The following is a 16006-nucleotide window of genomic DNA, read 5'->3' as shown; positions in this document are numbered from 1 at the left end:
CAAACCGGCCCACGTGGACCTGGCGCAACTGGTCGAGTTTCCGGCACCGTGGCGCAGAGGCCGACCTCCCAAACAGGGTCCGGCCCAGACTGTGGACATTGGGGGGTGTATCCCCGGTTCTGGGGGGGGAGGGTTAAGTGGCAACCCACTTCCTAGCGCACTCGAACCGGCTCACAAATAGCCAGCGTGCAGGCACAAAGGCAAGGTCCGCAACAAAGGGAGAAAACCCTGCAGGGGTTGGTGAGTACGTGTCTCTTGAAGCATCCACGCCCAGGGTGGGGGGCGGGATGAGGGAGTCTTTAAGCAAGGCTGTGAAGTTCGAATAAAATTATCTTTGACTGCAGTTTACTGACTCCGTGTCGTTATTTTAGCGCTGCGTGTAGCACACCGCTACAGTTTCACTTTAACATGGCTTCACTGAAGATGAATAATAGATATAACATGTCATTCAAATGCCCTTTAATGTGATGTTAATCGTAGAAATCAGCTTTGAAAATCTGAATAATTTTTGACCTTGAAATTATTTTAAATGTTCCAGCATGTCCTCCAAGGCAACTCTTTTTTTTATATTGGTAATATATATATCCTTACATTAACAAAATACCTTTCCTAAGGATTTAACAAGTGTTTGACTGGAGTTGGAGCAAATCAAAACATGTGGCTGGCAGTTTTTACAACCTTGAATGAACTATGATCTGATGAAGGGAAAATGCTTTGGCGACTCTGCAAAAATAATTCAGCACAACAATTTAGAAACCACATTTGATGATTACAGCTGAGCCACAAGTGAAATTTACGGCACTGTCGATAACAATGCCAGTGAACTTGGTGCATATTGGGCCAGATTTTGTCATCAGGATATAGGGAAGCTAACTCCGTTCACTGAAATTGTAATGTAAACAGGATAACAGTTTCTGACAGCTACACCTGAGCAGCTGAGCACTGTCCTCTGCATGTTGTAGTATGTACTGCTTTCCTCATCAAACACGGTGATTGAGTTGTCCTGCTATTTCACCTACCTTTTAAATTTGCTTAATGGCATAAAGTTCCTGTGGTTTGGACTACAACTGGCTAATAAAATTAAGCATTCTTCCCTCATTCTTATGAACTCCAAATAGCATGAGAAGTCCACGTCTTAAATTAATGCTATATAGCCTCGCCAAGGCTGTATGAATTTTTACAGTTATGGAGTTCCAATGCCTATTTATAGTACGTTCAAAATAAATTCCCCCCTTTATAATCTCTTTTTCACAACTCAGTCTTTCTGCTTTTCAGAGTTACAGCATGCTGGTAGGTTTGACGGACATTCACTGTTCAGAGCTATAGGGTATTTCTGCCAAGCTCAGCTGTCTGATAGAGCACTTCTAAAGATCAAAGAGTTGTTTTTGAGTAAGGTACTCTTCCAACCAATATTCTTTGTTCAGCTTCCTGTCATAAACAGGAGCCAGACTTCACTTCTTAATGTAAATAGGAAACAATAATCAGTCAGAAGTTAAAAGAAGAGTTTTGCAAACAATTAGCACTGTCTAAAAAGCACAGAGTAGCAGCCCAAAGCACAGGACTGGTTACAGTGTAAGACTATGGGGTTATGTTAATCGGCCTATTTCAAATTAGGCCATGCTAGCTAAGTTATTTATTTCAAGGAAGCTTACAGACCAGATTGGTTCTATCACCTAACACATCAAGTAGCTGATTTATTAACAGTTCGAAGGTTTGTGTGCTCCAAGAGTCAGCTTCACGGCATTAATTGTTGGGTATCTGGGAACTCTGTGCCCATGGACACTAGCCTTGCCAGTATTGAGAACACTGGCATCATTGGCATCACTGGCATCATATTCAAAAGGCATCATCCATTATCAAGGAACTCCACCACCCAGGACGTATTCTCTTTTCATTGCTACCAACAGGGAGGAGGTACAGGAGCCTAAAGACGCACACTTATCAGTTCAGGAACTTTCCCCTCTGCCATCAGATTTCTGAATGAACATTGAACCCATGAACACTACTTCACTGCTTTTTAATTTGTTTAGGTCTCTTTTGGCACTGCTTATTTAATTATATATATATATATTTCTTATTGTAATTTATGTTTTTTATGTATTATACTGTACTGTTTCTGCAAAAACATCAACTTTCACAACATATGCCAATGATATGAAATTTGATTCTAATTCTGATTCTGAAACCTGTATATTTTTAGAATGTGGGAGGAAACCCGGGAGAAATTATAAGCTCCGTGCAGACAGCGGTGGGAATCGAACGTGAATCTCTGGTGCTATAAAGCACTGTGCTGTTACATTATCGTGCTGACCTTCCGCTTCATCTCTTTAATTTAATTTTTTATGTATGTTTAGAGCTTGAATTATGATTTTGTTCATGAAAGAGTCTTCAAACTGATTGCATGCACAATGCACTCCATTGGGGTTGTCTACGAACAGCTTAACATGAAAAAACCTCAGGTGAAGCCTGCAGATAATTACACTTAGGAAATTGTAGCTCAAAATTAGTATACAATGGATTCCAGTTAACTGAGACACATCGGGACCAGTGTATTTTGGTCCAGCTGACCCAATTAGCCGAAGTTTCAACGAGGTAGTTAAAAAAAAAAATAAAAAAACAAACTACTGGTCAACTGAGCAATGACTTGCGTATTGAAATAAAATGTAGACCAAATTAGAACACTACCAATACTACTACAGTACTATAAAACTGTGGAATAACTTCTAATAATTATCAATGGAGGAATTCATCCAGTGTATGCTGCTGTGTTCTTTTAATTGCCTGTTAATGAACCAAGCCAGCCAGGCCCTAATGTAGATCAGTGGTCCCCAACCACCAGGCCGCAAAGCATGTGCTACAGGGCCATGAGGAAACAATATGATTTGGCGATATGAAACTGTATGAGTCAGCTGCACCTTTCCTCATTTCTGTCACGCCCACTGTTGAACTTGAATGCACGCGAGGTTACTTAAGACAACACGTTGAGTTTTTTTGAGTGGAAAAAATGTGAGCAAGCGGGACAGAAGCACGTGCTGAGAGCCACCACTTCCACAAACGCTGCTGCTCTGAGAGTGTCATACTTAGTGGCTAGCCGTATTGCTAAATTTAAGAAGCCTTTCACTGTTGGTGAAGAATTGATTCTGCCTGCTGCCAAGGACATGTGCCGTGAACTGTTGGGAGAAGCTGCAGCTAACAAGATGGCACAGGTTTCTCTTTCAGCTACCACAGTTTCAAGGAGAATCGATGACATAGTGGAGGACATCGAAGCACAGTTGTTGGAACGGCTTAACAAGTCACCGTGGTATGCTATCCAGGTCAATGAGTCTACCGATGTCGACAACAAGGCAATACTGCTGGTTTATGTGCAATATATATTTCAAGATGATGTGCACGAGGATATGTTGTGTGCACAGCCACTGCCAATTAACACAACTGGGGCAGAACTATTCAAGCCTTTGACTGACTACACATCAGGCAAACTGGACTGGTCTGTCTGTGTTGGAATATGCACAGACAGGGCTGCAGCTATGATTGGACGGCTGTTTGGTTTCACTACCCGAGTCAAAGAGGTTGTTCCTGAATGCCAGTCTACACACTGTGTCATACACAGGGAAATGCTGGCTAGCTGAAAAATGTCACCTGATCTTAACAGCGCATTGAGTGACGTTGTTGAAGTTATCAATCACATCAAAGCAAAAGCCCTTAACTCATGTCTATTTGAGCAGCTTAGTGAGGAAATGGATGCAGAGCACAATCGCCTTCTCTTACACACTGAAGTCAGATGGCTATCAAGGGGGAGAGCCCTGGCCAGGGTTTATGAGTTAAGAGTGCAGCTACAGAGATTTCTTTCAGGAAAAAAGTCACCACTGGCAGCACACTTCAGTGATGAGGAGTGGATAGCAAAGCTCGCTTATCTGTGTGACATCTTCAACCTGCTCAATGAACTCAATTTGTCACTTCAAGGGAGAATGACAACTGACTTCAAGTTGGATTCTGGATCAAAGTCAAGGCTAAATATCCTGAGATAGCCACGAAAGCACTGAAAACATTGCCTCCATTTCCAACATCATATCTCTGTGAAGCCGGGTTTTCTGCAAAGAATGCAACGAAAACTAAATTGCGGAATAGACTGGACATGCCCTTTTCTCACTGTTACCATCAGGTAGAAGATACAGAAGCCTGAAAGCACACACTCAGTGATTCTGGGACAGCTTCTTCCCCTCTGCCATCCGGTTCCTAAATGGACTTTGAAGCTTAGGATGCTACCTCACTTTTTTTAAATACACAGTATTTCTGTTTTTGCACATTTAAAAAAATCTATTCAATATACATTTGAGCCCATTTCCCTCCAGCCTATCACTTCCCAGCTCTCTACTTTATCCCTCCCCCCACTTCTTATCCCCCCTCGACCATCCCATGTTACTTCACTCCTGATGAAGGGTTTCGGCCCGAAACCTCGTTATTACCTCCTCCCATAGATGCTGTCTGGCCTGCTGAGTCCTGCCAGCATTTTGTTTTTTTTATTCAATATACATAATTGATATACTTATTTATTATTTAATTTATTATTATTATTATTTCTCTGCTAGATTATGTATTGTATTGAACTGCTGTTGCTAACTTAACAAATTTCATGTCACATGCCGGTGATAATAAACCTGATTCTGATGGCTGACACTAATTAGAAACAGTTTGTCTACAGTCTCCTCTCCAAGTAAGTGCAAAAGTTTCCCAAATGAACAAAGGCTATTTTCACTATTAGATTTAGTTCTTTAAGAGTTGTCCCAAAAAGGTGGCTGCCCTGGTTAACTGATGGACCAATTAACCGGAATCCACTGTATTACAAAATCCAATATAATCCAAAATACTGTAGCCACCCACCACAAGCAGAACTTCCTGATGGCCAAACATTTTAATTCTGATTCCCATTCCATTTCTGACATGTTAGTCCACGGCCTCTTTTTGTGCCAAAATGAGGTCACCTCATGGTGGTGGAGAAATAACTTATATTCCATCTGGACAGCCTCCAACCTGATAGCATATATATAAATTTCTCCTTCTGGAAAAAAAGTTCCATCCCCCTTCCTCTTCTTCTATTCCCCACTCTGGCCTCTTATCTCCTCTCACCTGCCTATCACTTCCCCCTGGACTCCCTCCTCATTTCCTTTCTCCTATGGCCCACTCTCCTCTCCTATTAGATTCCTTCACCTCCAGCCCTTTACCTTTCCCACCCACCTGGCTTCACCTATCACCTTCCAGCTATCCTCCTTCCCCTCGCCCACCTTTTTATTCCCTTCCTTTTCAGTCCTGAAGGGTGTCGGCCCAAAACATTGTCCATTTATTCATCTTCATAGATACTGCTTGACCTGCTGAGTTCCTCCAGCATTTTGCATGTGATCAAAGTATGTCAAAACAGTGGCACCCCAAACCTTCATGAGAGCAAAATAATTTGGATACCTGAAACAGTGCCATGCAGAAACCTCCCAACATTTGGATTACTTGGATCATTTTACAGAGAGCTCTCTCGACTACTTTGTTTTACCCATGTTTGAGAGGCAAACCAGCACCTATTTTCCATCCCCACGCAGCTGCAGCCCCCCCTGATGAAGGTACTCCCAATAGGCCAGTGAGTCGAAAGCCCCAAGCTCTTATAATCAGTCTCCCGCTTTCAATTTCCATAAGTATCAACACAATCTAAAAAGGCAAAGTGCAGGCAACCAGTTTCCTAACAGTGGGCTGAATATATCACGTAAAAGCAATTGAAGGAAAGGAATTTCCTTTGGAAAGAAAAGCTGAATCTGTTGAATTCAAAAGCTACTGCAGTCATGATGAAGAAAGGAACTTCTGTCATCTCTACATCCATTGTCTTAGACACTGTACCACAATGCATAATACAGCATGTACTTGTATCTCCTATAAACATTCTAAGCCACAGTGCACACTCATGAAGCAGCATTATATCACACAGAGACCTGTAGGCAAGTAAAGCACAACACAGACAAGGCATATCTTTTAATAACACACAGGCAACATCTTTGGAAAGGAACAAAGAGAACCGATGAAGGGTCAGAATCAGAATCAGATTTAATACCACAACCATATGTCATGAAATTTGGAGTCTTTGTGGTAGCAATACAATGCACTATATAAGAATGGGAAAATCCGTCACTAACTGTAAGTATATACAGTATATACTTGCAGTTATTCACAGTTTACTTATTTACTTTTCTCTTCTATATCATGTATTGCATTGAACAGCTGTTGCTAAAATAAAAATTTCACGACACATGCCGATGATAATAAACCTATTCTGATTATTTATATATATATAAAAAAAAAATAATTATATCCTCTATGAACTGGATCAACATGTTGACGTGAAGTGGAGACTTGCATGCTTCAAGGACTGAAGCCAGCTCAGGGCCCCTCATGTTGGAATGCCTGTGGCCGAGATGCTAGACGAAGATCAATCCAAGCCTGACTCCCGAGTGGATAGGCTCGTGCCTGCCTCTCCTGGGCCACACTTCAGTTAGAAGTGTGAATGCCATACGAAACTACAACACATACTTAAATTTAGTAAGTAGTTCAGAAATAACTTTTTTTTAAAGTAGTGAGGTAGGCTTCTTGGGGTCAATATTCATTCAGAAATTGGATGGCAGAGGGGAAGAAGCTGTTCCTGAATTGTTGAGTGTGTGCCTTTAGGCTCCTGTACCTCTTTCCTGTTGGTGGCAATGAGAAGAGGGCATGTCCTGAGTGATGGAGGTCCTTTTGAGGCATTGCTCCTTGAAGATGTCCTGGGTAACTACAGAAGCTACTGCCCATGATGGAGCTGACTGAGTTTACAATACCATACCAGCGATGATTCAGCCAGTTAAAATGCTCTCATCTGTATATCTGTAGAAATTGAGTTTCATTGGTAACATACCATATCTCCTCAAACTCTTAATACCAAAGATGTGATCCTTCATATTCTTTTTCATAAATGCTGTCTAACATGCTGAGTTCCTCCTGAATTTTGTGTGTATTACTCTAGATTTCCAGCATCCACAGAATCTTTGATGTTCTGTTTTTTGAATGACAGGACCATTTAAAATTGGGACTTATTAAATTGTAAATCAATTTCTAAAACTCACCTTTGCCAGTTTTCAATGATTGGCATAACCTGAGGGGGAAGTATGGGTGATTTTGAGTTAGGGGAAAACTAACATTGTCAGCAATAGAGTAATAAAACTTAGTCTTTCTACAATGGAGAGGAAATCTTGATAAATTGAAGTTCCAGGACAAAAATTTCTACAGAATAAAATAAAACTGAAAAATATATAAGGTCTTTAGAAAGTTTGAATACTCATATGTCAGCTTACTCAGAAATCAACATTACAGAAGATGCTCAATTGCTGCTCATGCTGTCTATGGGAGACCAGTCTCCAGATATGCTGGAGAACCAGGGTATATGTTACATGGGTAGGAAGGGGCAGACATTCCCTCCAAAAATATGAAGGCTATCCATGCATACGTCCATTTCTGCTCCATTGCATTAGTTAAACGATAGGTGCACAGTAGTGTAGTGGTTAGCACCATGCTCTACATCTCAGGTGACACGTGTTCAATTCCCATCGATGCCTATAAGGAGTTTGTCCATTTTCCCTGTGACCACGTGGGTTTCCTCAAGTGCTCCAGTCCAAAGCCCTATCGGTTGATAGGTTAATTGGTTATTATAAATTGTCCTGTGATTAGGTTCAGATTAAATCAGATGATTGCTGGGTGGCGCGGTTCGAAGGAGTGGAAGGGCCTACCCAATGCTGTGTCTCAATAAATAGGTAACTAAGTAAATATAATTCTCCTTCTAAAGCAACAGTATGCAAATTCCTGTACATGAATTTGTCTTGCCCATAGGAGACAGAGGTTGGTAGTAGATGGATGTTTTTTGCCTGATGGTCAGTAACCAGCGACGTTCTGTAGAGAGCTGTTCTAGGACTTCTGCTTTTTTTGTGATTGTTATGAATGACTTGGAGGAGGAAAAGTAAGGGTGGGTTTGTAAGTTTGCATATGACATGAAGGTTTGTGGAATTGTGGATAGTGTGGAGGGTTGCAGTTGGACATTTTCAGAACACAGAGCTGGGCTGAGAAGTGGCAGATGGTGTTCAACCCAGTAATGTGTGATAGGCACCAGGATGATAAGAAAATGGAGGGGTATGTGGAAGGGAAGGGTTAGATTGATCTTAGAGTAGGTTATAAGCTTGGCATAACATTGTGTGCTAAAGGAACTGTACTGTAATGTTTTATGTTCTATCTTCATAAGGAGCAATTGGCCTGTTAATTCTATGACACTTGATGTTCAATCCAATCTGCACTCATTTCCTAAAACTCACTCCCTTATTCCTCTTTCAGCCTTGTTCTCATTGGACAATCTCCGTCTTCCAATGTCCTGCTTATCCTCATCAGCATAATCTGCATGATTGTATTATTCTAGATTCTAACTATACAAATCAATTTGTGTATATTTCTTCATCCAGGATGCCAGCATTACCTCCTCAATTACTTTGTCTCCCCTCTTACATGGATTTTTTAAAAAAGTAATTTAAAATTCATCTTTCATCCAGATTTTGGAACCCTTCCTTATAAAACGATAAAACCATAAGGATAGCAGAATTAGGCCATTAGCCCATGGAGACTACACTGCCATTTCATCCATTTTCCTCGCAACCCCTTCTTCCTGTAACCTTTCATGTCCTGTCTAATCAAGAAGCTATCAACCTCTGTTTTAAATATACCCAATGACATGGCCTCTATAGCTGTCCATTGCAATGAATTCCTTAGAATCAGCATCCACTGGCTAATGAAGTAGCTCTCATCTCTGTTCTAGACTCTTAGACTCTACCATAATAGGAAACATCCCCTCCACCGCCACTCAATCTCGACCTTTCAATATAAATAGGCTTCAGTGAGATCCCTCCTCATTATCTTTCCTTTCTTAGCTCTACCTTCACAACTCTGCCTGGTTGTATTTGTGAAATGACGATGCAAATATGATTTTAAAAGGATGACATTGTTTATCTTTGAAAACAGAGATTTCCATTTTCCATGCCTTTATATTTATTCTTAAAGTGTATGGTAACGTGCAAAAGTCTTCAGCTCATACATATAGCTAGGGTGCCTAAGTCTTTTGTAGCAGCACTATAGTAATTTAATGTATTGCACTGTACTGTTGCCACAAAAAAAAATGTAAATTTCCTGACATATGTGAATGATAGTAAACTTGATTCTGGTCTCTATTGTGGATTGAGAGTGGGAAGGGGACAAAGAGAGGGGTACTATAGGTGGGAAATAACAAAGGGAGAGGAAAGCACCAGAGAGACATTTTGTAATGATCAATAAACCAATTGTTTGGAATCAAATGACCTTGCCTGTTGTCTCAGGGCTGTGTGTGCGACTCTTTCGCTGCCACCTGCCCCAAACCCCTCCCGCAGTGCTCCACCTTCACCATGCCCAACATCCTTTGCTCCCGCCAGATATCGCAACTCGCTCTCTGCTCCACGTTGACAAGTACAGTACGGTGCAAAGGTGTTAGGCACCCTAGCTTTATACACGTGCCTAAGACTTTTGGACAGTACTGTACTTTTGACAGTATTGTTCCATGTAGAATAGTTGTTGAAAATGCTTCATATTTTGTTGAGAGAACACAGAAGCTGAACCAAGTTCCTGCTATCCTGACATTATTTTTCAACATGCTATTACGGAATTCAAAACTAATATTTAACCAATCACTTCTGGCATTCACATTTGTGGTCCTTTTTAAGGAAGTGAAGAATGGATTCTGCTGTAGGCTTATCCTAAATGAATTTCACGTGTAAATAGGGTTTTCACATATTTTTCCCTTGGTGCTATGGATATAACTAGCAGGACAATTTGCCTCACGGCATTATATTAGAGCAAATGCAGGAGACTATAAATCATTCAAATTGACCGCAGGACTTAATAACAAAACAGAATAGCGTGTAACAAAAATGCACTGTAACCTTTCCATTAAGTTGCATTCGAGAAATGAGCCATTTCTGTCTAACAATAAAGATGTGAGTAGCTTTGCTGCATCTGGCTGGAGTCTGACTTTATAAATATTAAACGCTATTCCTTGCAGCTCAATATTTATTCCAGAATAGTTTTATTAAACCATCTGCAATGACTGAATAGGTTAGGTTACAGTGGAACAAAATTATTACTGTGCTCGTCACTGAGATGTTCTCTTTTATGGTATGATAATGTTATCGAATCCCACCTTCATATGGTATTGGCATGCAAAATGATGTTAAGTATCTTGAATCTCTGTTCGATATTTATTTTTGAACCTTTAATTATGGTCCTTGTAGAGATTAACATGCACTTATAGTAGTTTTGAGACCTGCAAACCTCTTAACAGTATGATTAATGTTCTACTTGTATTTCCCCGATTAATGTAGTGCGGCTGCACTTTGAATAGCAATGTACATCTCACTCAGACTGATGAAGCCAGATCACTGTTTGTGTATTCCCAAAACTTGCCACTTACATGGAGTGCTGTTTATAAATTCCTGACTGCTGGGGAGATTGCAGCATTGACACAAACGGAAACGTATTTTTTTTCATTCGGTGGGAAACTAATGGGGTAAAGCAGTTTGGAGAATTTTGGAGAAGAAACCTTCACTCGTAACACCTTCTTTCTGGGTGGTCACACTTCACGTCTGTTAAATCAGTGGGAATTTATTACATGACTGGTATTGCTGCTGGAATCGTAATTCACCAATGCCAGCATACAGCATAGCTGGCAAATAAAACTGAATGATAGACACATTTTAAAGCTCTACAACAAATTGCATTGGATTACTTTAAGCAGGACCAATAAACCAAAATAAAAATTTAACAATTTAAGTATTCTGTAGTACCAGTACTCTATATACCGGTAGTATATACCAGTTTGACCCACTTAACCAATTGAATCAGTTTATGATTAAATAGAGGAAATAAGTTGTGTATTTAATATTTCAGTAATATTTGAGCAATATTGTAAATATATTGTTACATAGTTCTTTAAGGGTTATGTGTAAAAATACTTAAAAGGCATACATTACCACTATGTGATACATGTGCATCTCACTAAATGTAAAACTAAGCACATACACAAGTTATTCCTGACTCTGTTTTCCTTTCAAAGGTTCAAATTCAAAGATCCAAACTTCATCTATTATCATAGACTGTATAAGTTATACACCTTGAAATTTGTCTGCTTATAGGCAGCCACAAAGCAAGAAACCAATATAACCAATTATAAAAAAACAGCAAAAACCACTACGTAGAGAGTGAGAAAAAAAACACCTCGTGCAAGCAATAGAAGCAAGTCAACAACATCCTGAACCAGACTGAGTTCCAGGTCTGCTCCCGGAGCAGACAGAGTGGGCCTTTGTCCCCAGTTTTCACACCAATGTAGCAGGAATGCACAACTGCCAGCTCAGTTCACAGTCTCAGAGCCACAGAGAAAAGAATAAGTATTCGCCGGTGAGTGAGCAAAATCAGCTCACCTTTGCCTAGGTACCCGACACTTGGGCTTCCAGACTACCTGTGCCAGCGTTTAAATTGTCCAAGCACTGAGAAGTACCACATTCTAAGACTTGGATCCCGGTGCCCTGTTACGCCTTTATGTTTTGCAGTTACATAACATAACAGTGGTGACAAGGAAGTTTTGAAAATGAACCTGAGATGACTACCTACCTGTTGAAATGCAGCAAGAAGTTAGAGTTTTAAAAGATCACAGCTTTTTTTCTCTTTGCGTGAGGAGAAAGACTTTCATGTTAAAGAAAAAGCGCAGCGTACTTTTGTCACAAGAGGAGAAGATGTTGAAGTTTTAAAAAATGCAGGGAACAAACAAATTCATGGGTTAACAAACAGTGAGCACCAGGAAATAATCAACATGGATAAGAAAAAGCAGAAATGGCAAACTACATCAGAAAGGTGGACAGGTTCAATTGCTCAGGAGATAACTGGAATATGTGAATTGAGCTGTATTGTAAACCAAATGAAATAGCCAATGAGAAGCAAGTGCCAGTTTTGCTAAATGCATGAGGTTTAAAGGCATACACTTTACTTAGAAGCTTGACTGCTCCAACCAAACCAGCTTTGCTCATTTCATGAAAGTAATTCAGGAACATTTAGAATTAAAGTCCTTGGTAATTGCAGAATGATTTAGGTTTCATAAGTGGAATGAAAAGCAAGGGGAGTCCATTTCAGTACGTGGCTGAATTGAAGAGATTATCTGAGTATTGTCATTTCAGTGATGGGCTTAATGATGTAATAAGAGACCATTTAGTTTGTGAAATCTCACTTCTTACTTGTGGAAACAATGTTTGATCGAGGCATGACTGTGCAGGCGTGTGGACGTCAGCGAGTTAGACTGGCGGGAAAAATTTAAAAAGAAGACAGCTTTACAGAGCGTGCATCAGAGTAGAGGGAGTCAGAGTAGGAGGGCTTTGGCTCAATGGGGCTTCGGCAATAACGGGTTGAGATGAGCTAAGTTACGTGAAGAATGGGAATAGGAAGTATGTCTGCAAGGCCAGTGTTCTGTTGGATGTGGGATGTCCAGGAGACTCCCAGCCATCTAGACGGCCACATCTGCGCCAGGTGTGTCGAGCTGCAGAACCTTAGGGACTGCGTTAGGGAATTGGAGGTGCAGCTCAATGACCTTTGTTAGGCCAGGGAAAGTGAGGAGGTGATAGAGAGCAGCTATAGGCAAGTAGTCACACTGGGGCCTCGGGAGATCGATGAGTGGGTAACAGTCAGGAGAGGAAAGGGCAAGAGTCAGATACTGGAGAGTACCCCAGTGGCTGTCACCCTTAACAGTAAGTACTCCTGTTTGAGTACTGTTGTGGGGGGGGGGGGGGCGGAAATGACTTGCAACCTACCTGGGGGAAGCAACAGTGGCCATGCCTCTGGCACAGAGTCCGGCCCTGTGGCTCAGAAGGGTAGGGAAAGGAAGAGGATGACAGCAGTGATAGGGGACTCTATAGTTAGGGGGACAGACAGGTAATTCTGTGGATGCAGGAAAGAAACACGAATAGTAGTTTGCCTCCCAGGTGTCAGGGTCTGGGATGTTTCTGATCGCATCCACGATACCTGAAATGGGAAGGTGAACAGCCAGAGGTCATGGTACATATTGGTACCAATGACATTGGAGGGAAAAAGGGAAGAGGTCAAGAAAACAGACTATAGGGAGCTAGGAAGGAAGTTGAGAAGAAGATCCACAAAGGTAGTAATCTCAGGATTACTGCCTGTGTCACGTGACAGTGAGTATACGAATAGATGGAGGATAAATGCATGGCTGAGGGTTTAGAGCAGGGGCCAGGGATTCAGATTTCTGGATCACCGGGACCTCTTTTGGGGCAGGCGTGACCTGTACAAAAAGGACGGATTGCACTTGAATCCCAGGGGGACAAATATCCTGGAGTTTTGCTATTGGGGAGAGTTTAAACTAGAATTACTGGGGGGTGGGAACAAAGTTGAAGAGACAGAGGAAGATGCGGTTGGCTCACAAATAGAGAAAGCTTGTAAGCAGTGCGAGAGGGAGGATGGGCAGGTGATAGAGAAGGGATATGCTCAAACTGATGGTTTGAGATGTGTCTATTTTGATGCAAGGAGTATCATGAACAAAGCAGATGAGCTTAGAGTATGGATCTGTCATGGTCCCATCTGGCAATTCCCCATCTTGCTATTACCTCCTTAATTGATCCCTAATCCCTTTGTCTGATTTCCATTCATTCCCAGTTCCACTAATTACAAGCACACCTGGTTCCCATTAGTGAACATAGGATAAAACTCAGGCCGCACAGCCCTGCTTTGCCAGTTCGTTGGTTGACTCTAGTGTGAGTAAACTTCAGTTCCTGATTACTTAGGACTGTCAGTTCTAAGCTCCACATCATTTCCTGGATACTCTACGTAAACCTTGCTTCTGTGTAAAAACTCTCCTGGATACCGGTTCCCCATTTGTGATGGTGCTAAATCCTCACGACTCTGCCTCTGCGCCTGTGTCCTGCACTTGGGTTCATCCTCAGGATCAGTACTTGGAGCTATGATGTTGTGGCCATTACAGAGACTTGGATGGCTCAGGGGCAGGAATGTCTACCTAGAGTGCCAGGCTTTAGATGTTTCAAGAAGGACAGGGAGGGACACAAAAGAGATGGGGGCGTGGCACTGCTGATCAGAGATAGTGCCACGGCTGCAGAAAAGGAGGAAGGCTTGGAAGGATTGTCTACTGAGTCTCTGTGGCTGGAAATTAGAAACAGGAAGGGGTCAATAACTCTACTGGATATTTCTTATAGACCAACCAATAGTAACAGGGACATCAAGGAGCAGATAGGGAGACAGATTTTGGAACAGTGCAATAATAACAGGGTTGCTGTGATGGGAGATTTTAATTTCTCCAATATTGATTAGTATCTCTCTAAAGCAAGGGGTTTAGATGGGGTGGAGTTTGTTAGGTGTGTTCAGGAAGAATTCCTAACACAATATATAGATAAGCCTTCAAGAGGAGAGACTGTACTTGATCTGGTATTGGGAAAGAAACCCGGTCAGGTCTCAGGTTTCTCAGGGGGAGAGCATTTTGGAGATAGTGATCATAATTATTATTTTTTAAGTATTTTGATGCTTATTTCAGTTGATATACCATTCCAATACCTTTGAGTTAGTCAAGTTGAGATTCAAACAAATAAAGAGTAATAAAGGTAATGACATGGAGTCCTTCTAATCCTTCTCCTCCAGGGACAGTCTGTCAAACAGGTACACTCCCAGGCCATTCTCAGGGGTGCCCAGTCTCCTCAGGTTGGTGACGTAATCTCCAAGCTTCTTGATCGTCTTCACTTGCTCATCCAGATAGTTCCTCTCCAGGAAATCACACAGATGAGGGTCACCATGCTGAGTGGAAAGCTTGTGTAGATCCAGGAGACTCAGGTTCACGTCCTTCTCCATCTGCAGGGCTCTCTGCATCGCTTCCAGAGCATTGGTCCAGTCATCCTGCTCTGGCTTCTTGATGTCCTCCAGCACGATCCGGCCTCCTCGCAGATTCTGGAATTCCATCCATTTCTCGGCATGCTGCTGTTCCTCATAGGACTGCTTCCTGAAGCACTCGGAGAAGTGATGTAGGCTAATGTCATCCCAGTCAAAGTAAAAGGACGTGGAGAGATAAACATGGGAGGGATAGAGCTCCATGTTAATCTGCCTGTTGATTGTATCTTCACATTCCTGGTGGAAGTTCTGACAAACTTGAGAAGCCATCCTGTTCGGTGGACAATTACAACTTTCTATCACCTGGGGAAGCTCCTAAAAAAAAATCATAATTCTATCTCCTTTACCATAGCATTGGAGAGGGATAGGTGCAGACAAGTTAGGAAAGTGTTTAATTGGAGTAAGAGGAAATAGGAAACTATCAGGCAGGAACTTGGAGTATAAAGTGGGAACAGATGTTTTCAGGGAAATGTACGAGAGAAATGTGGCAAATGTTCAGGGGATATTTGAGTGGTGTTCTGCATAGGTACATTCCAATGAGACAGGGAAGTTATGATAGGGTGCAGGAACTATGGTGTACAAAGGCTGTTGAAAATCTAGTCAAGAAGCAAAAAGAAAAGCTTATGAAAGGTTCAAAAAACTAGGTAATGATAGAGATCTAGTAAATTATAAGGCTAGCAAGAAGGATCTTAAGAATGAAATTAGGAGAGCCAGAAGGGGCCATGAGAAGGCCTTAGAAAACCCTAAGTCATTCTAAAAGTATGTGAAAAGCAAGAGGATAAGACGTGAGAGAATAGGAACAATCAAGTGTAATGGTGGAAAAGTGTGTATGGATCCAGAGGAGGTAGCGGAGGTACTTAATGAATACTTTGCTTCAGTATTCACAACAGAAAAGGACCTTGGTGATTGTAAGGACGACTTACAGCTGACTGAAAATCTTGAGCATATAGACATTAAGAAAGAGGATGTGCTGGAGCTTTCGGAA

At 41.5% G+C, this 16006-nt stretch overlaps 1 protein-coding gene across 1 annotated transcript; it reads right to left on the bottom strand.

Annotated features, from left to right (window-relative positions):
* Positions 1-14760: 14760 nt before the first annotated feature.
* Positions 14761-15291, bottom strand: LOC132403477 (ferritin heavy chain B-like). Its single transcript, XM_059986879.1, has one exon. It carries the CDS (start codon positions 15289-15291, stop codon positions 14761-14763), a length of 531 nt encoding a protein of 176 aa, XP_059842862.1.
* Positions 15292-16006: the final 715 nt, after the last annotated feature.

This window comes from Hypanus sabinus, chromosome 13 (assembly GCF_030144855.1).
Source record: "Hypanus sabinus isolate sHypSab1 chromosome 13, sHypSab1.hap1, whole genome shotgun sequence".
In the NCBI taxonomy this organism is placed as follows: Eukaryota; Metazoa; Chordata; class Chondrichthyes; order Myliobatiformes; family Dasyatidae; genus Hypanus; species Hypanus sabinus.
This window is presented reverse-complemented; position numbering and strand designations above follow the sequence as displayed.

Excerpts from the sequence above, each read along its gene's own strand:
- LOC132403477 (XM_059986879.1), bottom strand. The coding sequence starts at position 15,291 with ATGGCTTCTCAAGTTTGTCAGAACTTCCACCAGGAATGTGAAGATACA.